The following is a 27,546-nucleotide window of genomic DNA, read 5'->3' on the forward strand; positions in this document are numbered from 1 at the left end:
AGCTATTTAGTTGGGCTTTAATTTTATGTTTTTATACTCTATAGTTTTCACTGTAATATATCCCTGCTAGACAGAATGAAGTAAGAAAATTAACGTGGCATTTTTTTTCATTCGGTCAGCATAATCTAATGAAAGAGCATTTAAATCCAAAAATAGTTAAGAATAAGAAATTCTTAATACTGAAAAAGAAGCAAATTAAAGATTGTACTACTTTGCCAATGCGGAACTGAGACCAGAATCCAGGTCTCTTAATTAATTATGAAATGTGTGAGATTCTGGAGGAAAGAAAAATTGGAACTTTTGTGTAAATGATAAAGGACTTCTGGCCATTGCTGTCTCGGGGCAAAGAAAACCTAAAATACACGACTACTTTGGCATTTGTTTGTTCTCACTATTGCTCTGTTAGACTTGGAACTTTCAACTATTCAACATATTGACCCCCCTTTTAATCACTATGTACATATGTTAAAATAGTGTTTGCATATATAGAACTCTGGAACATCTATTAGTTCTTCAGAGTATTTAAAGTACTGACTTCTAGTAGAAACTCAATTTTTCTGTATTTATTTCACCAGTCTGGGAGTTGTCTGTTAGATATGAATTTACTAAATTTGAGATTGAGAATACACCCAAACAAAGCTTTAATTTATGAATTAATTGGCTCATGGATTTGTCAAATAAAGGCTGAAAAAGATGGTCATATCACAAGTTGCCCTACAGATCTTCATTAAAAAGAAATGTGATGATTTAAAGAAATAATGCCTACTTGATTAGATTGTTCATCTCAAAAGCATATCCTATTTGTCATCTTCTATCAGTTATTACCATTAAAAATTTGCATGTCACTTGAGAGCCTTGGGCAGCAAAATAATTCCAATAAAGAATGTTAATCATTGGTTTCTTAAGAAAGTTGAACTGACTAAATGATAGAAATGCGTAATTATAGAGGAAACAATCTGACTTTGAAACTTGAGTGTAATTATGAACAGAATGTATAGCATCAGATAAAAATATTAACGACAAAAAATGGCAGATAAGTTTCATGATGCATTAAATATATATTAAATAATTTTAGACCTATACTCTAGTTGGCTCACACTCATACTGAATGGGGTGATTTAAGAATAAGAATAAAGGGGGATCCCTGGGTGGCTCAGCGGTTTGACGCTTGCCTTTGGCCCAGGGCGCGATCCTGGAGTCCCGGGATCGAGTCCCACGTCGGGCTCCCGGTGCATGGAGCCTGCTTCTCCCTCTGCCTGTGTCTCTGCCTCTCTCTCTCTCTCTCTCTCTCTCTCTCCTCTGTCTATCATAAATAAATAAATCTTAAAAAAAAATAAAGAACAAGGCAAACTGTCCTTTCTGGTTTTGTTAAATCAGTTTCCATGGGGGGGGGGGAGATATTTTTAGAATTCATTGAAGCATATTATAGTTCTGCTATTATTGGGCCATCAAATGCAGTTTGGCACGGCATGATGTTTCAACAGTTGCTTGACGTTAACGGTGACTATAGAACCCTTTGTGATCAGCTAAGGTTATTTTTAAACTTAATTCTAGATAAGTCAGAGAAGTGCTGTTCTGTATTCCACATGGTAATTGCAGCAACATTTGTCATCAAAGATGTTGCGTGCCTTTATGTGAGATTCCTCGTAAACCCCTCTCACCATCAAACCACTGAAAACAGAACCACAAAACAAAGAGAGAGTCATGCTCTTTCAATTAGAAAGATCACACCTTATTCATTTAGGAATTCTCTGTTGCCTGGTGTAATTTGTTTGCTTACTCATCTGGGGAAGGAAACATCTTTGCTGACATGAAGCTTTAGTGTAATTAACCACTGCCATCTCATACATTGGGGTCTGTCCTCAAGGAAACCCTCCTATGTGTGAGTTTCTGGGACATTCCTGGGAGAACTCTGTGTTCATTTAACTTGATGACAAAACAGCAACATGCTAAATAATGTGATTAAAGTTGTTAAAAGCCAAAATAAACACTTATAATTATCTCAAGAAAAATGGTGTCAGGCAAGTGCGGTCTCTATAAAGTGGGACTCCGCATGCGTCTTTCAGGCCCGGCTGCACAATAGATCATAGTTTAAGGTCTGTTAACAGACCTCTGACGGCTGAGCTGGGTCGCTTGTGGTTTCCTTCGAAACCTATTGGCATAATGTGAATTTATGTGTGAGGTGCAAATTGGAAGTTGCCTGCTATTGGTGCCCTTGGCAGAACAGAAATCATACTGTAGGGCTAGCAGCAGGAAGTACATTGCTTTGAAATTACCCAGCAGGGTTTCTACTTGCTGCTCTCCTTGCTTCTGAGACTGGGGCCTTGTATTGTCTGGCCATGATTAAAATCAAAGTGTAGCCTTCTTTGCTGGGTGCCAGTAAACTTAGGTGAAAAACAGAAACAATCTGGAGTTTTAATTATTTTAAAATGCAATGTAGGCAAGAAACAAAGATGAAAGCATTTTTGACTAATCTGTCCCAATTATTTCACATAAACGGATTTGCTAAAAAAAGGAGCCCATAGAGAGAAAGAGAGATTGCTTTTGCAAGAGACTTCATAACCTATCTCACAGCCATAAACTATATCTATGCCATGTAATCCATTCTTATGAAACTCATAGAGAAAAAAGTGTCCAAACATTATACTTTGGGGTGAATAGAGAAAACCAGATGTGTCTTTACCTTATTCCAAATACAAGATGCTATGCATATGTGAAATAAACGTTCAAAGCATGGGATAGAATTTATTGGTTAATTACTTACTAACCTAAAATAGTCCATCTGTAAGGGAGTATCTCTGTGCTATAATTAAGACTGGTCTAATGCCATAGTAGGCTGGACAGATAATTTCCATTATGCCTTCAATTCCCAGAGCTGGCAGGCTCTGGAGTTCTAGTTTCTTTTTCTGTAAAGAGTATAAAAGCACAAGTCATAGGTTCAGAATTTGCTGTCTCTACTCATCCACTGGGAGAAAATTTCAATTTTTGAATAAAATACAGAGAATACAAACTTGCTGCACATTATACCAACCAGCTCTCAAATAAACAGTGATGGATATCAAGAGTTAACATGCAGGTTCTTTGGAGAACGTTTCACTACACCCATGTACGGATCCTGGGAACTCATGAGTTAAGCTAACATTTATCGAGTACCTGACATATGGTAGGCACTGTGATAAGAACTGGGGAGATAAAGATGAACCCGACTTACAAGGGAAGCTAGAGAATGAAATGATTATTTACATATGTTACTCTGGAAATTGAGTGCCAAGCTCGGTAAGTAAAGTGTGCCATGGTAATATGTAGCAGGGGCCTCTTAATCACAAGTGGTATTCTCCCGAAAAGAGAGATGCAGATAATCACATTTTCACCTCGATTGTCAGATATTTTCAAATGATATACACGATGAGGAAAAATATAGTATGTTGATCACAAGGTTAGAAATGGTTTTAGGAAAATTGGGTATGCTGGTCTATTCCCTTTCTTTAAAAGTTTCCTTCCTCCAACTCCAGTCTATTACATGATTCTTCCAATCATTTAGCCATTGCAAAGAGCAGGTGTGTAGAACTGCTACAAATCCCATGGCTCAAATGCTAACAGCCTGTATCTTATTTGATAACACTGCTGAAGGTCAAGGCTCTTGGGCTATCAGACCTGCTCAGGCAAAGGAGAAATCTGGATTTTAGACCTTCTTCCACTCAAATTTCAGTGTAAGAAAGAGAGAAATCATAATAACATGGATATGTTAAAGAGCATTTCTGAGTGTCTTTTGCACCTACCTAAATTTTGAACCCAGCAGTTAATACTTGTTTTTTTTGGACAGATATAAGCACAGAAGATTCAAGCTGCCTCAGACCGTAGGAAGTTAATAGGGAATTTGGCCATTTCAAATTAAAATCTACTTATGAAAATTGGCTCCCACTGGTGGAAATATCTCTTTTCAGTCCAAGAAGTTGTTTGTCTCTCTCAATAGCTCATCCTGATTAGAGTTTAATACTGTTCTCAAACCAATGTTTAATTTCATATGCATAATAGATTTGTTCGGGAAAAGCTTCCAATGACACACGTTGAATCAAATATACATATTCAGTATCCCATCCCAGCAGCACCACCTATTGTTGTCTGGTAGCTCTTGAACTAAACTTCACAAGTACCTCGTTTGTTTATTTCTTTGGACATCTCTGTGAGGTCTTCAATATATTATATATTTTATAGGTTATAAGGGTTAAGTATTAAGGCTGTGGTGACTTTTCCAAAGTTATAAATCTGTTCCGTAAATAAAATGAATTTTTGTGCCACTTCAGACTTTCATTTTAATTGGTGAAAACAAACTGAACGGAGAAGCTATATGGTCATAAAAATGTGTATGGACATAAAATAATGCTTGGAAAATAGAATCCTAGTTGTATCTGTATCTTTTGGAATTCACCACTATCATATATTATTTATCAAATCTATGTGGAAGTTTTCCCCCCATGGGGTTTAAAAACACCTATAAAACACAAATATTATTACTTGCATTTACAGGTAGAAGCTAAAACTCAAAAAGTGTCAAATGGGGCTATTATGGCATTATTCCCATAAGAGAGACAGGTAGGACTGAAAATTTTTCATAGTTTTTATTTACATATACATATATGAATGTGAGTAATAAACTATGCTTTCTGTAAGTCATGTGTATTTAAACCATGTAAACCATAAAAAGAATTTTAGGAGGAAAATAATAAGTAACATATGGAATATTTTCATACATATTGTACCATTTAATCTTCCATACAACTGTCTTGCAAAGGTAAGGTGGCTTTGAGTCCTAAACCATTTCTTTTTCCACTATGTACACTCTTTTCAGAGATTTCAACTACTCCTATAGATTTAATTATCATCTCTGCATTGATAACTTCAAAATTTGTATTTATGTCCTTTATATCTTTTCCATACTTTAGGGAAAAAATGTAAATATTTGCAATTTCCCCAAGTATCTAAAACTCCACACAAACCTATTGTCTTTCTTGACAAAGCTACTCATTTTCCTGTATTCCTTATCACAGCTCATGCCCTACCATCTAGTTACCCAAGCCAGAAACCTGGACTTAGACTCCTTTTTGTTCATCCCCTTCACTCAATCAGTTATTGTTAATTACCTTTCCTCAATATTTCTGAACTCTACTTAGTTCAAGCTGTTAACATTTTTCATCTGGTTCATTACAATAATTCTACTGCTTCTAATTTGACTTTTTCTGTTACCAGAAGCATTGTTCTAGAATTAAGGACTCTTAATGAAAAGCTTCACAAAACTTTTCTCATTGCTTTTAGGATGAAGTCCAAATTCTTTGCACAAATAATATGATGCCTTAAAAAAATATGATCCAGTGGGTGATCAGATGTTTCTACCACATGAGATGTTCAGTATTCACAATGGGCCAGGCCTAATGGTGGCTCCCTTTTTGGAAATCCATTAATAGAATTTATCTTATTAGAGCTAAGACTCAAACTCATATGATCATTTATATAGGTGGTTAAATGACATTTGAAAAATTCAGGATTAGTATTATTATTGATGCTATAATCTCCACTCTTAATTCTAAGAGTGGATTAAACAAAGTTTATGATAGCCAAGGCATCCACAAGATAGATTATGGAAAGATGATTAGTAATTTTAAAGATAATTATTTATTAGTTTTTTCTAATTAAATCAGTTTTATTTTAATTTGGAAGTTAGGTGAGTTACAAGTTTTCAAAGAGCACACATTTTTATTAGTTTTTCTATAATAACTTACATAGAGTTTTGTAGATCCTTTCAAAAATCCAAATTAAATTTTCTAAAGTGACATGTCTATATGTTATACATTGACTACATAAGGGTGTTGGATTACTGTACTGTATAATTATAATATTGATCATATTAATGTATATCTCTAGTGTAATAATTTTTGCATTTATTCATTCATCAAGGATAGCCATGACCAATGCAATTATAGTTTCATTTTAAACTCATTATTCATGGTCATCAATTTAGAGATAAGAATGGAATTATGTTAAGCTTATAAACCGATGGCAGGAGGCCAATCAGATTGCTTCATGTGCTTAAATTATTTTATGATGATATTTCTTATGGTGAACATGTTGATTTAAAGAGAAAGTTTTGGGATTCAAGTCAAGATTAAAGAGCTGTAAGTCATTTTTCATTTTAGGTCTTTCATATAGATACAGAATAGGTACATGAAAACTAGTTCATGAGTTTAATTAACACCATCATAAATATTACAAATACTTGTATACAGAGAGGGGTAATCTGTGGTCAGAACAACATAATTCTGGTACTTTGTGCAAAAAATATAGCATAACTGAATCGACAAAGAAGTAAGTGATAATTGGTAAGTCGGAATATTAGAAGAAGATTTTTGGAAACATGTATTTGTTTGGAGACCCTAAGAAAAGGAACATTCACTTATTTGAGGAACCAAAATAGTTGTAACTGGGCCAGATGACATAGGTTTCCATGAGAAACATAAACTTATCCTGAATTAAAAATTGCAAATGGTCAGTAAAATTTTAAAAAAGTAGTGAAATCATCCAAGGACAAGGTAGGACTTGGTAGAGGAAAATAGTTTCTAAATCAGACATAAGTAGTATGCAAAGGAATAGACCATCTGCAATTAAAAACTAAAATCACTTGAAAGTTGAAATAGTTTTAATTGAAAATTTATCATGTGTTTGTAATCTTGTTTTTATACCTGTAGAAAATAGTCACAACCTACAGATATATTCAACTTAGTAAATATTTACTGAGCATCTATTTAATCTGCAAGGCCGTACTAAGTGCCATAGTCAAAGCGAAGGTTTAGCAAGATGTGGTCAAGGAGTTTGTCATCTGACAATGTGGTTATGAGAAATGCACATACATTTTGAAACCAAAGCACAAAGTGTCAAGTGCTAGAAAAACAATACAAACACAATGTTTTGACAGGCTGATGATGGACAAGCACATCCAATTGGAAAGATCAGGAAAAGCTTAATGAAGGAGACAACATTTGAGATGAACCATGAGGAATTAAAAGCACTTTCACAGGCTACAATATAGAGATATGAATAAAAACAACACGAGCTATATGTATTTAGTGGTAAGCACTGTTTTAAGCATTCCATTTATTCCATAAACAAGCATGTGTCATTTAATCCTCAAAACAGTGACAGAAATAGTACTCTTATCACCATGCCACAAATGAGGAGAATGAAGAGGTTAATTTTCCCCAGCTCTCATGGTTAAGGGATGAATCCAGACATTAGACTCAGATCTGTCTAGTTCCAGAACAAAACCTCAGTCACCACATCATACTGCCTTGTCAGGAAGAGTTATTTGTAAAGGTGAAAACTGAAAAACCTAGATCCCCATAACATTTAAATTTTAGTACCATGATGCTTAAAAAGTCAACATTGGTAGGGTTATGATAAAAATATATAGTACATATTCAGTTCAAAAAGCACAAGACAAAATTGTGCGTGTGCTTTACAATAATGCAGACTTAGTAAATGCTTGTTGAATGAATTAATGAATAATGTAAAAAACATGTATGCATATGAGGAGAATGAGAAGAGATCAGGAGATCAATATGTAAAAATGATTAGTTGTAATAGAATTGTGGCCTTTCCTCTTTCAAAGTCATCTTTAATTTGTATATTGTCAGATCTTTCAGGTTTGAGTAAAAGCCAGCTGTTTATTTCCTTTTCATTAACAAGACTAATGACTTCAATCCTAAAGGATAAATGCATCAATCTGTGCTATCAATAATCAATAGAGAATTCTCTTTACATAATATTTGTTAACATATGCAATCTTTCTGAATAGTTTTTTTCACTTTTTAATTTTTTTCAGTAATGAGGAATATAAATCCAGATAAAATGATACATATATCATAACTTAGGCATGCACGATTGAGACCAGATGAGGCAATGATAGTTTGCATGCTGACTTATTTCTTTAATTTCCCCAAATTGAAGTCTTATTAATCATTTGCTAGTTTCATGCAATGATACATTCTTCAAACAGTGCCTAATGATAGAAACAAGAGAAATGATAAATGAAAATGGCCAAAGTATTCAATAACATGTTGCTGATGTACTAAGACTTTAAAATAAAACTTAGTGTATCATGGGATTTTTACCTTTAACTAGACTAAACTATATTGGTGACTCATTTTGAAGGAATTATTAAATACCATATACAAATTGCTTTAAACTTATTAGATTATGAAACAACAGTTATACACAAATATGGACCCATGCATATATATTTACCAGTGAAGTTGACTAACTCCTATGTCTGAAGGACCATTTTTTTCACTGAAAAAGGGAGGCTTCCGGTGACAACATAAAATACATTTAAATGTGCTGGGTTGACCTACTTACTGTGAAACTGTCAGTTTTGAGTGGGCCCAGAGCAAAAATATGCTCTGCAGCTGGTCCAAGCTTATAAGACACTCTGCTACTAGGGCTTCATGATTGGGCAGATCCAATGACACCCAAAATGTTTGTGTCAAGGAGAAATGTTTTATGCAGCGAAGACTCCTAGGATTTTGGAAAACAAATCCTTTCCTTCTTTGTCAAAGAGTTCCTGCTCCCAACTTGCCAGTCTCTGGTAGACACTGAATACCCAGCTAAGATGCATCATGAACATTTGACCAGAACTGCTCTTTCATCCAAGACATGAAGTTGGGTTTGCTCAAAAGCGCTCCATGGAGCGGCAATGGTGTATAAGAGACGGGACTTAAGAAGTCATCGAAGGTGTGCATACTGTGTGTCTCCAGTTATCTTGGCATCTACTTCTGCCTAATATTTTACCTTCAATCCTCATCTTGTCCCACAGGGAGTTCCCTTTGATCAGTTGACTGAAAAGGTAAAAATTCAAGTGTGGTTTATTGTGGTTTTGTACAAAAGCTGGCACTAGCTGAATTGGACTGCTGCAGTATTGTATTACATGTTGGAGGTGGCCCAGAAGGACTTTGGGGAAGGAAATCCTTCCAATAGGAAAAATTACAAGCAGTGCATCTGAATATTTACTTTGCTTGGAAGGAGAAAGGGACAGAGATATAAATCTTGAGGAATTAATACATAGTGGCTAATAGCTTGGCCAGAAGTTCAGGAAGAATATTGAAGGACTGATGAAATGTAGATCTGGGAAAGAATTTGTGGATAGATTCCTTAGAATAGTCAAGGATGTGAAGTTCCCCCATTACAGAAGTGGATCTCAGTGATCAATGATCAGGATGACTCATTGTCAGTCAGCTTCTCCTCACCAACTCCAGAGCTGGCTCACTGGGGTCATGAACAAAATGGCAGCAATGAAATTTCCATGATTTTAGTAACATGGGCTTCCCCTCACCAAGAGCGATCTGATTACTGCCAATTTAGGTATTTAACCTGGACATCTTATTAAGGTCAAATTAGTATCATTTTAAGAGAGAAACAGATATTGATGGAACTCTGGGGAGACAGTGTGGCCTATACTAATCCCTCAGAATAGTATCTCTCCCCAGAGGGACTAACCAACCGCCCATGAGGAAGTTGATTATTTTGGATGCCTTCCCTCTTGGAAGGGACAGTGATTTATTATCACTAGAATTGGCTCATTCTTTATTTGATTTGCTTTCTTCACCCACAGTTCTTCTGCAAACACTGCCAGCACCATACACAAATTTTCTATGTTTTTCGTCATCAAGTGTCTTATACAACATTCTTTATGATAAAGAGTGTTTTGGCAAAAGAAGAGTAGCAATGGGCTTGTGTGTATACTGTTCACTGGTTTTACCCTGAATTCCTTCATCCTTGGCCTATCAAATACCCGCCAAAAGTGAAGGAGAGATTTCTAGTGTCCTTATGCTCTTAGACTTACAGCTTTATTGTCCAAAGGAGTAATGATGTGGTACAAGATTATTAATTACATTTTTATTATTTAGTGATATGACTGGTTAGTAAGTAATTATTTCCATTTCTATTTGCCTTATTATTTTTCTTCTACGTGCTCTAAAAGTGAGATATAAATATCCAACATTAACTTAGTGTTTATTATTTTAAAGATGGTTTTAGTGCAATGTTTGACATGAGAATATTATATAAGCTAGCATCAAGTGATTTTTACTGACATTTATGCATGAGGTTACTACTTTATTCAAATAAGGATATTAAGAGCTAGACTTCAAATCCCATTTAAACTCTGATTTTGTTTAGTATAATTTTTTAAGCCAGATAACTTCATGTATTTTAAAGGATTCTAAATAAACAGTCAGATATTAAAGTCAGAAACTGGTTCAAATGCCTTGTCAAAAGTCTTTGAGATTATTTATAGAAATATTTAGTGATGTAATTTTAGGATCTTGGTAAATTTCGTATTGCTTTGATTACATTTTAAAAAGATTTAGTGCCCAAAATAACTAAAAATTTAAGCTAATGTATACTTTAACAGAGATACCTTATATTACAATAACTGAAAAATTTTTTATGAAATGTCTTCTGTAAAAACACATAGATCACTCGAGGAAAATGTCAGCAAGATAAAGACATACTATTAATATAAACAGTTAAATGTTCTGATCTAAATGTGGTACACTCAGGATAAAATTAGAACCAAAAGTTAAACCAAATATAGCAAGTAACTTTAAAAATATGTAACCTAGAGGTTAACGTAAGCTATTCTGAAATGAGCATATGAAATGTACAGAATGCATAAAGCTAAAGGTGAGTGTTACAGGCATTTAAAAAATTTACTTTGCTTCTCTCAAAGGAAAAAAAAAATGGAGTTCAGTATAATCTTTTCCATAATAGGAAATAAAGCTTTACAGGCAAAAGTGTAGTGAGTCTGACGCAGAAAACTTACACCTGTATGTTTTCATCAACTGAGGTAAGAATCTATAGCCAGCAAAAAAATCAGCTTGAGTTTTGTCATTGACCAAATCAGGACAATTTTCCTGACATGAAAAGCTTTCTAATGAATGCTAAATGGAACTGGAAGCCAGAATTTGATTCAAGCCTCCATTCTGCCAGTGATGATGTGACCCTGAGTAAATAGTTAACCTTCCTGGGCCTTAGTTCCTTTGTGTGTAAAGTGGGGGTGACAACTTGTTCCCTTGTCAAACATGCTGAGTTCTGAGAATTAAGTGAAAAATCTAGTACACGTTTGTAAAATGAATATATGGAGATATCTAAAGTCATTTTGTAGATTATAAAGCCCTAACTGCAAGTCAATTATTTATCGTTCTATCCCAAGCTCACAGCCTGATCTGAGAATCTTTTTTTTTTTTTTTTTAATTTAAAGGATGATGCTTGGTTAAAATATTTTGCTATGTTTGGATGCCAGTTGTTTTATCTATAAATGAATGGAATAACAGTGAGTTAAGCTGCTTGTCTCCTACTGGATATCATTTGATGGTATATTATGGTTTCTCTTTTCTAAAAAAAAATACTGTTTCATAACAAAAGCTTCAAGGCAGGGAAGGCATTGCCCTGGGTTAAAAAGTACCTGTTTTAGGGGCACTTGGGTGGTTCAGTTGGTTACCTGCCTTCAGTTCAGGTCATGATCCCAGGGTCCTGGGATGAACTGGCATCAGGCTCCTTGCTCAGCGGGGAGCCTACTTCTCCTTCTCCCTCTGCCTGCTATTCCCTCTGCTTGTGCTCTCTCTCTCACTCTCTGTCAAATAATAAATAAATAAATAAATAAATAAATAAATAAATAAATAAATAAATAAATCTTTAAAATAAAAGTACCTATTTTAGATGACACTTTAAAAAAAGATGAGACTAGCTCTTTGAGAATCAAAAAAGAAATAGTTCAGTTACAGAGATTGTCAAGGTGGTATTAGAAGTTGGACATCTGTTAGGACATGGGCCCCGTCATCAGGAGGGAAGTGTGGGAAACTATACTAGAGCTCTGGAGGCACCCCGCTGTACCAAGCATTTAATCTTTAATTGGCAATTATGGGGAAACCTTGGAGGGTTCTGGGTGGGGGAGGTGGAGCAACCAGAATGGCATTCAGAAGGCTTGCGATGGTTAGCAGCTGCTACCTGTAATAGCTACTTTTATCATACTTATGTTTACTGGCTAAATATCAGCCATGGAGGTAGCAACTCAAGAGCCTATGGGAGTTGAGGCCCCTGGGTGGCTCAGTCAGTTAAGTATCTGGCTCTTGATTTTGACTCAGGTCATAATGTCAGGGGTCATGAGATCAAGCCCCACATGGGGCTCTGCACTGGGCACGGAGCCTGTTTAGGGTCCTCTCTCTCCCTTTGCCCATCCCCTTTTCTCCCTCTAAAAATGGCCTATAGGAGTTAAGACCTTGAGTACCTGAGAAGTAAATGTGGTGAATTTTGTAGTGAACTGGAGATATGTGCCATGTGGAGAGAGCTGCTAATCTTCTCCAGCCAAATGTCAGGAGCAAATGCAAGCTTGTTATTTTCAAAATCAAGAGATTTTACCATGAAATCTCCTGAATTTGAGATGCTGGCAACACATCCAATTTTTTGTTAACAGCCCCTGTTAAACAAACAAAACATGAATGTGGACTGTATTTAAGCAAAGGAAGCAAACTGTTCTTTATTTTTATTTTTTTTAATTTTTATTTATTCATGATAGGCACACAGTGAGAGAGAGAGAGAGGCAGAGACACAGGCAGAGAGAGAAGCAGGCTCCATGCACCGGGAGCCTGACGTGGGACTCGATCCCGGATCTCCAGGATCGCGCCCTGGGCCAAAGGCAGGCGCTAAACTGCTGCGCCACCCAGGGATCCCGCAAACTGTTCTTTAAAAGGAAGGAAAAGGAGAGGTGGAGGCCCAGAGACAAAATTTCCTAATTCATGATTTTGCCTCAGTCTGATCCCTGTACAATCAGAGTAAAAGGAGAAAAATAGATCTTCTAAAGATCAGGAAAGTGATTCAGAATGGTGGCTGTTGCCGCTATCAAAAGAGAGAGGTTTAGAGACCACTGGGTAGGGGTCAGACCCATAGATAGCAAGCACTGAGTAATGTTAGGGAGGGTTATTCTCTGTGCCGTAGTGATTGTTGTCAAGTAACTGATCACTACAGTCATGTCTTGCAAGGAAAAGGTTTCTCTCCAAATTCTTTTCACAAACACATAGAAAATATTGTTTTACAAATTCATCTTTGGCCATCTGCAGTAAATATTTTCAGATTATGTCACAAAATCATTGGAAAATTTCTAAAGGGGAGAAAATTTATTAAATCTTAAAAAGCAACATACAATGTTTTAATATCCTTTTAGATTTAAGAAATCTGCATTTATTCTTTCAGTAAGAAATAACTTTATACTATAATATGATGAGATACTGTTTAGAATTTGGGGGGTGCATTTCTGATGGAATGAAAATTAACTGTTATAGCATAGAAACCAGATCTGACTCTTATCTGATCAAATACATGCTTAGCTGTGGACCAGTATGCTGATCCAATTTAAAGTAGGGAACAAATGTCATTCTTCAATGTCAGATGTTCTGCACAGATCCATGTATCTTTTAGGAGAAAAAAAAATGAAAAAGGAAAAATAAAAAAATATCTTTCACACTAAGCAATGATAAATCCAAATATGATTGCATATGTCTGAATGAAGCAAGAGCCTAGAGTTGATCCTGGAGAAATCCAGGAGAACACGCTGGTGGCATGTGATGAGCCAGTTCTGTCTTAATTTTGGCCAGCTCTCTATAGTTCTCACTTTTTCATTTCCCTGTGTCCAATTTTAATGTGCCTAGCAAATTAACAGTGTTAATATTGTAAGATAAAATTAGATTTTATAGAATATAAACAATGTGAAATTGGATTGCTTCTATTTGAGTTAATGTTATTTTTATTTTATTTTTTACTTTTTAAAAAAAGATTTTATGTATTTGTTTAAAGAGAGAGAGAGAAAGAGCATGAGGGGGGATTGGACAGAGGGAGAGGGACAGAATTTCCAGCAGACTCCACCCTGAGCTTGGAGCCCCACCTGGGGCTTGATCCCACAACCCTGAGATCATGACCTGAGAATAAATCAAGAGTTGGACACTTAACTGACTAAGCCACCCAAGTCCCCCTTAAGTTAATGTTACTTTTAATAAGCGGGTATTTCAGAAAAATAACACCTTGTCATACATATCAGAAGATGGTAAAATTAAATTTCTTTTTAAAAGGTATTTTTTTTTTGGTGTCACATGATCCAGGCCTCAACTCAGACTAAAGTAATGAGGGCAGCCCCAGTGGCGCAGCGGTTTAGCGCCACCTGCAGCTCAGGGCGTGATCCTGGAGACCCTGGATCAAGTCCCACGTGGGGCTCTCTGCATGGAGCCTGCTTCTCCCTCTGCCTGTGTCTCTGCCTCTCATTCTCTCTCTGTGTCTCTATGAATAAATAAATAAATAATCTTTAAAAAAAAGACTAAAGTAATGAAGTGATAAAGTAGAAGTTAAAGTTTCTAATTTTGGGGGAGAGGGAGCGTCTGGGTGGCTCAGTCAGTTAAGCATCTGTTTTTGGCTCAGGTCATGATCTTAGAGTCCCAGGATCGAGCTCCACGTTGGGCTCCCTGCTCAGTGGAGAGTCTGCTTCTCCCTCTCCATCTGCCCCTTTCTCCCTCCACTGCTCGTGCTCTCTCTCTCTAGTTAATAAATTAAAAATCTTTAAAAAAATATTTTTTTTTGCATTGGCTCTTCTGTTGACTGGATATGTGGTCTTTTTTTTTTTTTTTTTTTTAAGATTTTATTTATCCATTCAGGAGAGACACACAGAGAGAGGTAGAGACATAGGCAGAGGGAGAAGCAGACTCCCTGCAGGGAGCCCAATGCTGCATTCGATTCCAGGACCCAGGATCATGACCTGAGCCAAAGGCAGATGCTCAACCGATGAACTACCCAGGGGCCCCTAGATATGTGGTCTTAAATGAACAACTTTACTGCATTTACTGTCTTTAGATAACTAGATTTTATTTTCCTTGTTGGTAAAATAAGGGCATAATGTAATACCTGCCTTCCCATCGTGTAGCTAATATAGGGGCCTCTGAGGAGAGAAAGGACCACAGAGAGTTTGGGTGAACATAGAGATAGAATGTACACAAGCTCTAGGATTTTGCCTGTGGGGAACTGAAGATAATTCAAGAGCAGAGCTATGGGGACAGGAAATAATTTGTGTGTCACCAGTGTATAAGTTGTAGTAAAGCATGGCCTTTACTGGAGACACTCAAGGTAGAAAATTTGAGAAGGTAAAGAGCAGAATTCTGGGGGGATATAAGCACCAATATTTAGCTCATATTCCCAATAGGCAGAATGAAGAGTAATTTTGGTTATCTCTTGCTGAATTATTCTGATGAAGCAAATCAGCTTCTTCCCTTGGGAAAGAAGTATTTCAGGAGTTCAGTAAAATTAGGTGAAGGTGGGGAAGCATTGGGGAGGACCCATACTCTTTTCTGGGCCTTAGCCCTGAGGGAATAATCTCATAGTCCTGCCATTTTAGTTGAAGTGTAAATGGGACCTACAGTGAGAGAAATCCCCCAAATCCAAGGGTGGGGCAAGGGGGGCAAAGTTCCCCTGTATGGGATACCCATTAGGGTAGGACTGGAGCCGAAGGAGAAGGAGGAATTTCATAAGGTTTTCAGTTATATACTAAAAGTGGGAGGGTCTGGTAGTCAATATCAGAAAGAACTTTAATTGTACAAGGATGGGTATGTATTTCTCGGCTTTCCATTTTATAACCTGAAGGAGAGGGGATTTAACCCAATTATCAGGCAGTATTCCTGTCAGCTAGCAAGCAAACACTCAGAGGCTAGGATGAACATGAAACAATTCTTGGGACCTTCCAATCAACATAGACCCAATAGGTCATGGGCATTTGGGCTTAGTTCCTTTTTCTATTGGATTCCAACTCCTCAAGAGACTTGGGGCCTCTCAGGACTCCATGTACTAACCTGTAATGTGCCCTATAGGGAAATCCATTCACCTTGGACTCTCCCTCCCCTTCATTCTCTTCTTTATTAAAGAGGTTTAGGTTTTTTAAATCTTTTCCCTGCCCCCTGATTTCCTAGATCATATGGCTTGGTCAGCTGGCTTCAAGTATTGGCTTTAGCCAGTAGATTGCATTTGATATCACTACTAGAGGGGGTGGGATGAGGTAGGTGACCAACTTTCCTCGTTTTCCCAGCATGGAGGAGCTCCTGGATTATTGAGTGTTTCAATTTTAAAACCAGGAAAATCTCAAACCAAGACTTGTTGGTCATCCTAGGAGGAGGAGAAAGAGGAAATGCGGTATTCCAAACTCAGCGTGGAATATTTACACAAAAACCAACCCTTTTACACTAAAGAGATTAACCTTCTCTTAGCATATTTCCTATGACCTTAAAAGAAACTCCGTCTCTTTGTTTGTCTTGAGAAATGTGTCTTAAAACCCTGTAATAAATCCCTTTCAGCTGAAACTAGCTAGAGCAGATTTTATTTTCTGCAACTGCACCCTACCTGACTCAGTGCCACGTTATAGTTAACACTGAAGAGATTACACTAACAAAGCTAAAAACTATTTTTAGAGAACTTGTGTCTGGGAGTTTTGTGGATTTTTTTTTTCTGGCCAGCAATTTCTTCCTCTTCCGTAGGTAGCAATATCTTGATTTTCCTTTAGACATCACCCCTTCTCCCTTCTTAGTTTGGGTAGGGCTGATACAACACTCAGGCCTGGAGACAGAACTTTCTTTCTCCAGCCACAGTGATGGTTCAGGCATTGGAGCACGACCCAACTAGACTAATGAGGATTATCTCTTGGGAGTTTTGCCTGAGCTACTGAGAAAGGAGTTTGTTTGTGTTATGTATCCGACTGCAGGAAAAATTAAAGTTAAGATCGGCCAGTGGACACAAATCTTCCTTGAGAATGCAGGCAAAGGAAGTAGAGTTGTAAGACAAAGGGCTGCAGGCTTATCATCTTGTTGGAACTTCTGGATCTGGTCATGTCTGAAGTGGCTTTGCAGTTGTAGGCATCAATAATACTCTCTATTTTATTTAAATGGGTTGGAGATGTGTTTCTGTCTTTAGATAACTAGAGAGTACAGAACAAAAGCAATGATACAACAACATTTAAATTTATACACAGGTAAATTTGGGGTATTATTACCATAAATGATTCATTTGATTAAACAGCTAATTTGACTGCATTTAATGTACAATTTAATTTTAAAAATTTAATCGACATATATACTTTCGGAAACACACATAAAACTTCAAGAGGGGAAATTTGGTAGAGCTCTTTCTCTTAGCTTGACTCTGTTACTTACTCTAGCATGTTTCCTTGGACAAGTTATTTGACCTCTCTATGAATTATTTGCCTCATCTGATAAATGTAGCTAAGAGTAGTAACTACCTCATACAGTTATCATGTGTAGAGGACGAGGCAGCCAGAACAAAGGTCTGTTACCTGAATGCATGTTAGCCCTTATTGATGAGATGAATTATTGTTAACTCATTATTTTTCCTATTACATTTCATTTTTTTCCTATTACATTTCAAATTAATGCAATAGTTTTTAGGCAGTTTAAATAAGAAAAAATTTAATCGACATATATACTTTTGTATATATGTATACGAAAATGGAGCATTGTAAATAGGTAAGCAAGTCTGTAAAACATTTAAGTATAAAAAAGTTAGAAACAGCTATGTAGATAATGAGTAGACATAGGAGAAAGGCTGAAGAATTATAATATGCAAAAGAGCAAGCCATTTTTTTTTTTTACATGTTCAGGTTATGGTTGATTTTTGCTCATTTAAAAATTTTATTTATTATACCAATTTTCCATAAAAAGAGATATAAGTATACATAACACAGAAGTATGTTTCAGAGAGTCAGTTTTTAAAATCTTTGTTAGAGTAAATATTGCTGTTTGATAATAACAGACAATTTCATAATAAAGTCTTATAAACAGCATAATACTTTATTGCTTTTTAAAAAAGAAACAAAAGGCTAGAATTGGGTCATATATCCAATGTGAAATATAGGGTATTTCAATTAAGATTCAAGTTGACTTTTTAAAGTGTTGTTCAAGTCAAATGCTACCCTATGTCAATTGCTTCCAGCTGCTGAATGAGTTTGTAAAGTTATAGGGCATTACAACAGCATTGTCTGCAACACTTCTTAATTTCACTCTTAGGACATAGAAGATAAATCATACAGTGCATAAAGTGTATCAAAATAATACTAAGTGATAAATAAATAAAGAATAACAATTATAAATAATATATATGCAATCCCTCTTTTTTTTGAGGAATATGTGTGGAATGAAGGCTAAAATGTGTGGTAAACTTTTAAAAGCAAATTACCAATTACTTCCAATGTTGCTCTTATCTTATATCTTCCCATTTTTTTAGTAGACAACCTTGCAAATATTTAGTATGAGCGTTGACTGCTTTTTTTTTTTTAACTATAGCTCATTTTTTTTTTTGGAAAATGAATAGGGACACCGTTGTATTTCAAAGCCAAGGAATGTTGTGCCAATTTTTTTTTGTGCCAATTTAATTCACACTATTGCCATTTTAGTGGAATCTCACTGATATCTTATGTATATAAATGAGAAAAAAAACCAGTGGAAACTTTCAGTGGTCCAACATTACCCATACTGCCTCACTCTGTACATTCTTCAGGTCAGAATGAAAACTAATGATATTTTGAAACAAGTGTACACATCTGAAAGTATCTTCCAGAACCCAGTGGTCTCAAAGTGAATTGGAAAGAGAAAGGGTTCATTGCTTGCCAGGGGCTTATTCCCCATTTTTCATTTCTGTTTGTAATTCCTGTCATCTTTGTTTCTTATGCTTTGGCTAAAAAGGGCGAGTCATATTTATTGGAACTAGGTTTCAATAAACATTATGCATTATGGTGAACCAAAGAGTGATTTATTGATAATTTGTCACTTATATTTATGAAAATGTAGACCCCAGAGCTCCAGAGCTGGTAAATCATATTCTACGGCTTGAACGTGTTGGTTCTCCTGTCCCACCACCATTAACTTTTCAAAAGCACACCATACAAGCTGCGGGCCCCTTAAAATTCACGTCCTGGTCATCATGCACTTGCTCATACAAAACAAGAAAGAAAAGAACAACTGTTCAAAATTTATTTTTTGTTTCAATATGTTTTCAATTTAATCCTCAAGTTGCAGAAATAATACATTGATAAAATGTAATTAGATGTGAGATTACTATTTAATGAGGCCAGAGAAGGGGCAAGAATGTAAATGGAACAGTAGGACTGTGTGGATTTTTTTTTTTTAATTTTGTTTATTATGTTACAGCTGTAAAGAACTTTCGCACAGATTCCAGATGCAGGCAGCTGTTAGTCCTTCACTCTTAAGGAAACAAAGGTTCAGAGTTCATTTTGATCCACTTGTTCTAGACTCGCAATGTTTAAGATGACACTTGACTAAGTCGCTGCCTTCGGTCATATTACAAGGCTGTCAAGATGAGCATCATGTGTTCATTCGCCCTTGTTCACTTATCTCATCTGGCAACCTCTCCAACGACAGGCTGCCCCAGTTTCCATAATATGTTTATCTGCCATGGTGATGTCAGCAGAACTCAGCAAATCTAATATTCATGCTCAAACAGATTTTCTGGTGCTCTTTCTTTATAAGGATAGGCCCTATATCACTGTGCAGCTGCTTCCTCTAGATATGGGGCCGGGCCTTTGTGTTTCATGTTCCCCTCAGACAGGGCTTGGGCAGTGAACAAAGCACCTACCTATCTGACTACAACCTATTTTTTGGATTTTTTTTGTTTGTTTGTTTGGTTTTTATTCACATAAATCAAATTCCAGGGTGTTTTTTTCCCCCACGGATATGACTCTAACTCACATCTTTTTCCATTTGGCCAAATCTCTTGGGCATAAAATACTTATAGCAGTAAAGTACTGCATATTCTTGCTTTTTCAGAGGAATAATTGAAAGAAATAAATAGGATTTTAAAACACAATGGAGGCAGAAAGATAATTCTTAAATTTAATGTTCTAGGTCTAAGGAATTAAACTCATGAAAAATAGACCTCCACATAGAGTTCTATGAAAATCATGTCAGAAGTACTATTCTACAATATCTCTAGTTTTACTGGTATAGTAATTAATCACTGTTTCTCAAGTTTAAAGTGACTTTTAGGCTTCGGTGGCAATTACATAACAAAAAAAAAATGGAGAAACAAACATAATTAGGTGTTGCAGGTTTCTCTTAAACTGTTTCTAGTGCAAATCTTTAATTTTTTAAAAAATCTTTAATTTTTAATGTAGAAATATCGAGTTTAAGATCTGCATCTACTTGAGTCAAGATAACTGGAAGCTTACTGAGTGAAAGATGTGAAACTTTATTTTTCATCATGAATTTAAGGCAATTTATTCCCATACTTGCTCATTTATATTTTAGCATGGACAGGTGAAATTGTTTCTAAAAGAGTCTCAAGCACATTTATTTTTAAGCACAATTAGTACTGTAGCAAGGGCTATCTTTGATATATAGCTAATTTTATTTTATTTATTTTTATAACTAATTTTATATAATCAAGTTATATATAATTTTATATAAGTTTCTAATTTTAAACAGTGAAAGACTATATATCTGTGTTACATCACAGGATTGCTTTTTTTTTAAAGTCTTTTGGGAAGCATAATACTAAATGTTGATTTATAATGATTAAAATGATACTTTTGCACCCAAACCACTCTATTTTTTCAAAGTCATTCTCAACTGTGCTTCTTTTGAGATTTGCAGTGAAAACATGGTCTCAAAGTGTCTTGTTATTTTTAAAGTTATTTAAAGACAAGGCCCTTATAGTTTGTATTAAGAACTGTTTAAAAATATGGTATAAATGTTACAAACATTTGTTTTGTAGTAATTTGAATAAAAGCTTAATTGTATACTCACCTTACATCCAAAGGTCCCAAGGCATAAGTTCTCCTATAACTTGACATCAGCCCTATAAAATTCTTAGTGTCTTCATTTTACAAATATGTAAATTGATATTTGGAGATTTAATATAAACTAACCCAGGTCACATTGCAGCCACAGATGTCAGTAGTTTTATGCCAATTATTACTTATTATTATTTTAAAAGATTTTATTTATTTATCTGAGAGAGAGAGAGAGAGGAGAGAGCGTGAGTAGGGAGGAGTAGGGGAGGAGGAAGAAAGAATCTGAAGTGGACTCTGCACTGAGCTCAGAGCCCCTTGAGGGGCGCCGGGGAGGCAATCCCACCACCCTGAGATCATGACCTAAGCTGGAACCAAGAGCTGGATGCTTAACCCGACTGAGCCATCCAGGGACCTGTACCAGTTACTTTTTGATACAAATTTATATGATATAAATAAAAAATTTAAGTTTGAAAACTACCCACTTAAAAAATTCCATATTTTAGGGAATAATAAATGAAAGTATATTTAAAAATCTTCTGATTTTACATTCTATGTGATTAGAATTCTACAAAGATATTAGTTAAAAAATATAGCCTCAACTACATATCTATGATTTCTTCTGATTTTGTATTTTATTAGTTTTCTTTTCAAATGTGTAATTATCAAAATCTGGTTAAGACAACCTGTTGTGGTACCTCCTTTCACCTGAGGAAGAATTCTCTGTTCCATTATTTGCAAAGACTATTGAAGTGGTTAATTTTTTTCCTCCTGAGACAATAAGAATGAAATGCATTATTTTTGCTTTAAAGTTCCTATTTTCAAAAAAAAAATAAAGTTACTATTTTCAGTTTTCTGAGTTCATGTATTTTAAAGAGATCTTATTTTTTAAAAAAAATATTGTAATTGCTGTTTTTCTTATCTTCCTATGGGAAAGCAGATTTTCTGCTTTAATTACTGAGGGCCAATCAAGTGAACTCTATAATAAGAGGACTTGATTATAGACATCTAAAGATATTGGAGCTCTCACTTTCTTTCTTCCTTTCTAAACACTGAAGTTAGGTATGTGTGTATATTCACATTTATACATCCTTTATTTGTACTTTTTCTGAGGGGCATGTTAGAGAGCTGTGTTCATAACCATATTCTCTGAACAGTCCTCTCATGGGGTACTGGATACCCTTAGACCATGTAATTCATTCTCTGAACCATCTTTCCTCATTGTACTTTGATATCTAGTGCAAATGTCTATTTAGATAAGTGGGGTTTTTTTTTCTTTCAGTATCCTGAAAACCACTTACTTCCTTATATTCCATTGAAGTTGCAGGGCAGTCTTGGAGAATCTCTTGAGAAGGAGAGGATCAAGTGCAAGGTGATAAAAGATTAGATTTAGATCCCAGGGTCCTAGCTCCTAAGAACACTTGAGCTTTTATGGTGGTCAGATGAAAGCATCAGACTTGCCAGCCTTCCATCACCACTCTGTAAAAAAGTCATGAAAACATCAGACGTGTTTTCATTCAGTCCATGTCATCATCCCAGGGACCCTGTAATTGTGGCTCTTTAGTATTTATACTATTAAAATAAGACATTTTTTCTTTTCAAGTCCAGTTAACTTTTACCATAAAACAATAATAATAGTAATAACAACAAATATTTATTGTGCTTGTTTGATCAAGGGTACTAAATTGGGAAATATACACTTAATATTTCCAATGATCTTATTGGGTGTTATGATTAACCCATTCTATAGATGAGGAAACAAGTAGAGAGAGGTTACAAATCTTGTCGAAGTTCACACAGTTCTGTGGTAGGCAAATTCTAAGATGGTCCCAAGATTTCCTCTTCTACACACTTTGAGTAATGCCCTTCCTTTCAGTGGGAGCAGGACTTGTGACTATGATGGTCTATCACTTCCCCAATGATGGAAAGGTGTATTACATAAGGGATTTTGCAGATCTATTAGCTGACTTAAGTAAATCAGAGAGGAGGTTATCTTGTGTGGAGCTGACTTCAATGAGCCCTTAGAAGCAGCTGGGCCCTTCCAGACAGAAAAGGATGGAACTGTGTGGGAGGCCCATGCAGGAGGTCATAGAACAGGACTTGGTGATGCTGAAAGTATATCCAGTCAACAGCTAGCAAGAAAATGAGGACCTCTGTCCAACATGCCACAAGGAACAGAATGCTACCAACAGTTGGATGAGCCTGGAAGAGGATCCTGGACTCAGCACCAGCTGACACCTTGATGTCAGGCTCATGAGATCCTGAGCAGAGGACCCTATCATACTGTGCCCATACCCTTGACCTATGGAATTGTGAGGTAATAAGTCACTATTTCAGGGTGCTAAGTTTGTGTAATTTTTTATGCAGTAGTAGAAAACCAATATAGCTATTAACTTGCAAAGCCAACATTTTAATTTGGGTCTGTCAAACACCAGATCTTTTGCCTTTTCACATGGGCACTTAATATTTGACTCTACTGCACACTCACTCTCTGTACATCTCTGTTCTGAATCTTCTCTTTTGGCTCTGGGTTCAAGATTAACTACAGGCAAAATACCATTCAAAGCCAATTTGTTGGGCTTTGAGGTCCTGGTAGCAACCTAAGGAAGTAAGAGCCAGAGCCAGGACTTAGCTGGTCCAGGCTGTTATGGGGAGGAAGAGGAAGACTGGAGAATTCATTGTCACCCCCATCCCTGGTGCCAACTAACATATGATGTATGTATGACGCTTATATCAGTCTTAGCATCTTATGCTAAAGTCACTACATTTGTAGAATCATGTGCAAACCACAGTTGATATGGACATCAGTTTTGGCTTGTCATTGAACAACATGTTCAACTTTGTCACCCTGTGTTTCTTTATAAGATGAGTGATTAGTCAGATTTAATTTTATCTCTTTCTTACCAAATAAGAATTCCATAAGAAACTAAGAATTGGAATGTAAGCAAGAAGGTTGAGATTCTGAAGCACTCCACCAAGACTCATTTGTGTGGTACCATGGGATAAAAATCCAGCATAGGTTTAAGGATTCTGAGAGCAGAGGGGAACTGTGCTTTGTTTAGACAATGGTACAAGACAAGTTCTCTGGGCAATATGGCAGACAAACAAGAGCAGGCATGGCTGCATCAGGGTGTTCAGACAGAGGAGTCAGATGCACATTTCCACATGCCCCACTAAGATGTGAGAAGAACCCTGTGTTCCTTCCATATCTGAGAGAGGCACAGACATGTCTGAAGTAGACCTTGCGTGATATTAAGAGAATGAGCTGTGATCTGTGTGAATCAGGCACTGGAAACCAGATGACTATGAGGTGTCTCCACAGGTATAAGCATGGGCAGAGGAAGTACAAACATGGGATGCTCTGTACCCTACTCCCCCGAGCCAAATGACACATTCTCTGGCATTCTGGAGGTCCCTGGAAGTTAGACACAATTCTAGGATTTGGATGACAGGAAAAGACCCTAAAATAATTACATGTACATATAGTTGTAATTGTATATCCTATCTCTATTCTAGCTTTATAATAATAATTATATTTTTGGGTTATATGTAATTATCTCTTTTCTTCCATCCAGTGGAACAGAATCTCAAAATAGAAACTATGTTGTGTGATACAATAATAAAGAAAATTATACTCCCTGGAAACCGAGGTTTGGGGCCTCTATATGTATAACTACCCAATTTCATTAATAACAATACATTGGTATTGGCATTGTCAATTAATCACCATCAACACCAGGTGTATTGGAAACAGACCCACAGAGACTGTGATCTGTCCAAGGTCATATAATAAATTAGAAGCTAACACCTTACTAGACTCTAGACTTTTAACTTGTCTTTGGTATAACTTGTGTTAGAATAATATTTACTTCTAATATCTGGAAAGCTGAAGGATCAGCTTCAGGTTTGCAGAATAGTATTCGGGGTTTGCACTTCTGATGCTACTTAACCTAGGGAAATCAATGGCTCAAGAGCAATGGATGAGCAATTGCAATCTCAAAGCCTTGAGTGGTGGTGTTCTGAAGATAAATGTCTAAGATGTGATGAATATGAAAATTGGTGACCTTAAGCAGTGTCCAGAGAGTCTTAAACAAAGATGGCTGAAATATGTGTTTAGTTTAAGTAGAATAGCTAATCTGCAAAAATATACTAGTTCCTGAAGTCTTAAGCATTTCATGACTGGCTGGGAGCAGACGTTCCAGCATCCCTCTCCTAGAGCCTGGGATGTTAAAATACCTTTTAGATCCTTGAAGTAAGCTGATATTTTCACCTCATAAAAATACCTCTGCATGTTCACCTGAGAAGGAAAAAAAAAGTGACATTTTCTGGTGACTTTCATGAAGAATCCCAGTACTCTTTTTCCAAAGGAAGAAATGGAAAAGTGTTCATTTCCAGATGCTCAGAGATGGGAGGAGGTAGAAAATTAGTATCTATAGTTCTTATTGCAGTGTCTTGTTTTCAGAAAAGTGGAAAACGCTATGTGTATACATATGCACAGACATGCCAACATTTTTTAACAATAACTCTAACATCTTCTCCCCCCCACCGCCCGCCCTTTGATTCCCGTTCTGCCTGCAGGATATCCGAAGGCAGAGATTTCAGCAGGAGTTGGATTCATTCTTGGAGATCCCTTAACTGCTCTGAATTTCCTACATGTTGGTTTTCTGATTTTAAATCCAACAAAAGATGGCAGTCTTTAAGAGCATGGGTGGGGACATCCCTACTTTGTCACTGCTGGGCTTACAAAAGCCCTGCCACCTAATTTTCTGTTCTTTCTCTTCTCTTGAAATTCATATTCAAAACTTGAAAGCCCAACATTAGCACTGAATATTTTAAACATTTTATAGCCCTTCAACTGTTCTGTTGTGCCAGTTTGTTTTCCATTCCCCTTGACATCTCATGATGCTAAGTGCCCAGTGACAGCCTGTAGAGGTTTCTCTATAATCCACCTTTATCCATTAACAGACACTCAATCACTAAAGTGCTTACTAGACTAAACATATTTATCCAACCAAATCACACTTTACAATGCAAATCTGCCAATCAGACCGCAGCTATTAACAAGAAACTGCTTTAAGGGGATTTTGGTGTTTGTGCTGTGAAGAGCCTGCTTACCTCCAACAAACCACTAAACCAAATTAACATAGCTGTATCCTCATAAAAGAAACCAGATATCCTGTTGTGAAAATAGAGAGCTTGGTGGGACAGGCCTCCTTTGATGGCTAACAGTGTGGCAGACAGGGCTTCAGACTTCAAATCTGGCTACCACAAAGTCATTACGAACCTCCAGCATCAGGCTTTTGATAACTTTAAAAGCAAAATAAAAATGTAGCGTTGGAGTAACTTGGTAAGTCGTCAACGTACTCAGTTACTATTATAATTGCAATAAGTGCTGTAATTGCTGGATAAAGCTCCTAAATTCTAATTGCTCCTTCAACCGAGTTCATGTTGTAAAAGTGCTTGCATTAGCCAAAAATAAAATCCAAGAGACACAAATGTGGTAGTAATAATAATTCTTTTTATTGGCCTGGCAGAGAGGAAGAGAACAAAGCTTTAAAAACTTCAAAGTTCTGACCAAATAAATAAATTAAATAAATAAATAAATAAATAAATAAATAAATAAATAAACAAACCTAAATTCAGAATTGGAGAAACTCAACTCATATACTCTTTGCCCTTTTATTGGACCAATACTTACTAAGTGCCATCACCACAAGTTAAGTGTTTGACAACACTCTTTTTCCTAGTCTGTGGGAAAGTTACTCCATGTTGCCACACTAATTTAAGATTTCTGTCACAAACTACATACCACAGTCCTGTCTATCCTCATTCAGAACTCTTAATCGCCTCAGACTTATTGGTATTATACCTCTTTTAAATACCAATATTTTAAAGCAGCTTTGACACTTGAGGTAATTTTTTTCCTCCACTTAGTTAGCAAGAGAAGAAAGGTAGAATTTACTCAGAGTTAAGCTACAGACACAAAGTAAATAGTAATTCGTAAAATAATAGGCCATTATACTGCACAGAAAAAGAACGCTACTGTATCTCAACTCCACACTTCTGGTACTAAAATGAAATATGAATTTCCAGTCCTTACTGTTTATCAAAAATAATGAGCACTTTCTTATTTTAGTAGACTTTATAGGCACTTCTGGGGAAAATATTATGTGCAGCTAGAACAAGCTTCATTTTGGGGGCCACTCTTCACTCTGGAATAATTTCCAAAGTGAATAAACCACAATGTATATTTTCCCAAGATTAGCTGAATAAAAACTTCCAGCCACAGTAGAAATTAAATTGTTATGCAGCAAAACGTCAGGAGTTTGCTAGAAATATTTTAGAAGCCTGAGTATATTCCTGAAATAGGAATAACAAATTAAAATTCTTGCTTATAGATGTATTTAATCTTTGTCTACTATTCTCATCTCTCATGGTATAGGAATGAGTTAAGAAAGAGTTGCTAGATGAATCGTGACATATTTTTGGACCAGGGTTTTCCTGTTAACTGTGTGTAAAAACAATCTTGATGGACTACTTAGTTAAAAAAAAATGAAATGAGAACAAATACCAATATTTTTGTACATGTGTTAAGAAGTGTAATTTTTAGACATTTGAAGTAATAATATGAACAATCCAGGTTTATGTGACTATCCATT

General features: G+C 36.1%; 1 protein-coding gene across 3 annotated transcripts in view; it reads left to right on the forward strand.

The window, feature by feature from the left end:
* Window positions 1–27,546, forward strand: part of LOC119877537 — a 410,753-nt gene that overhangs the window by 180,969 nt on the left and 202,238 nt on the right. The window contains exon 6 of one of the 3 annotated variants that reach the window (XM_038573612.1): window positions 4,528–4,546. The exons of the other annotated variants lie outside the window; for them this stretch is intronic. Coding sequence (XP_038429540.1) covers window positions 4,528–4,531 — 4 coding nt within the window. The 3' untranslated portion in view covers window positions 4,532–4,546. Of the gene's footprint in view, window positions 1–4,527; window positions 4,547–27,546 lie in introns of those variants that run through there. 3 annotated transcript variants of the gene reach the window in all.

The sequence above is a fragment of the Canis lupus genome, chromosome 25 (assembly GCF_011100685.1).
Source record: "Canis lupus familiaris isolate Mischka breed German Shepherd chromosome 25, alternate assembly UU_Cfam_GSD_1.0, whole genome shotgun sequence".
Lineage (NCBI taxonomy): Eukaryota > Metazoa > Chordata > Mammalia > Carnivora > Canidae > Canis > Canis lupus.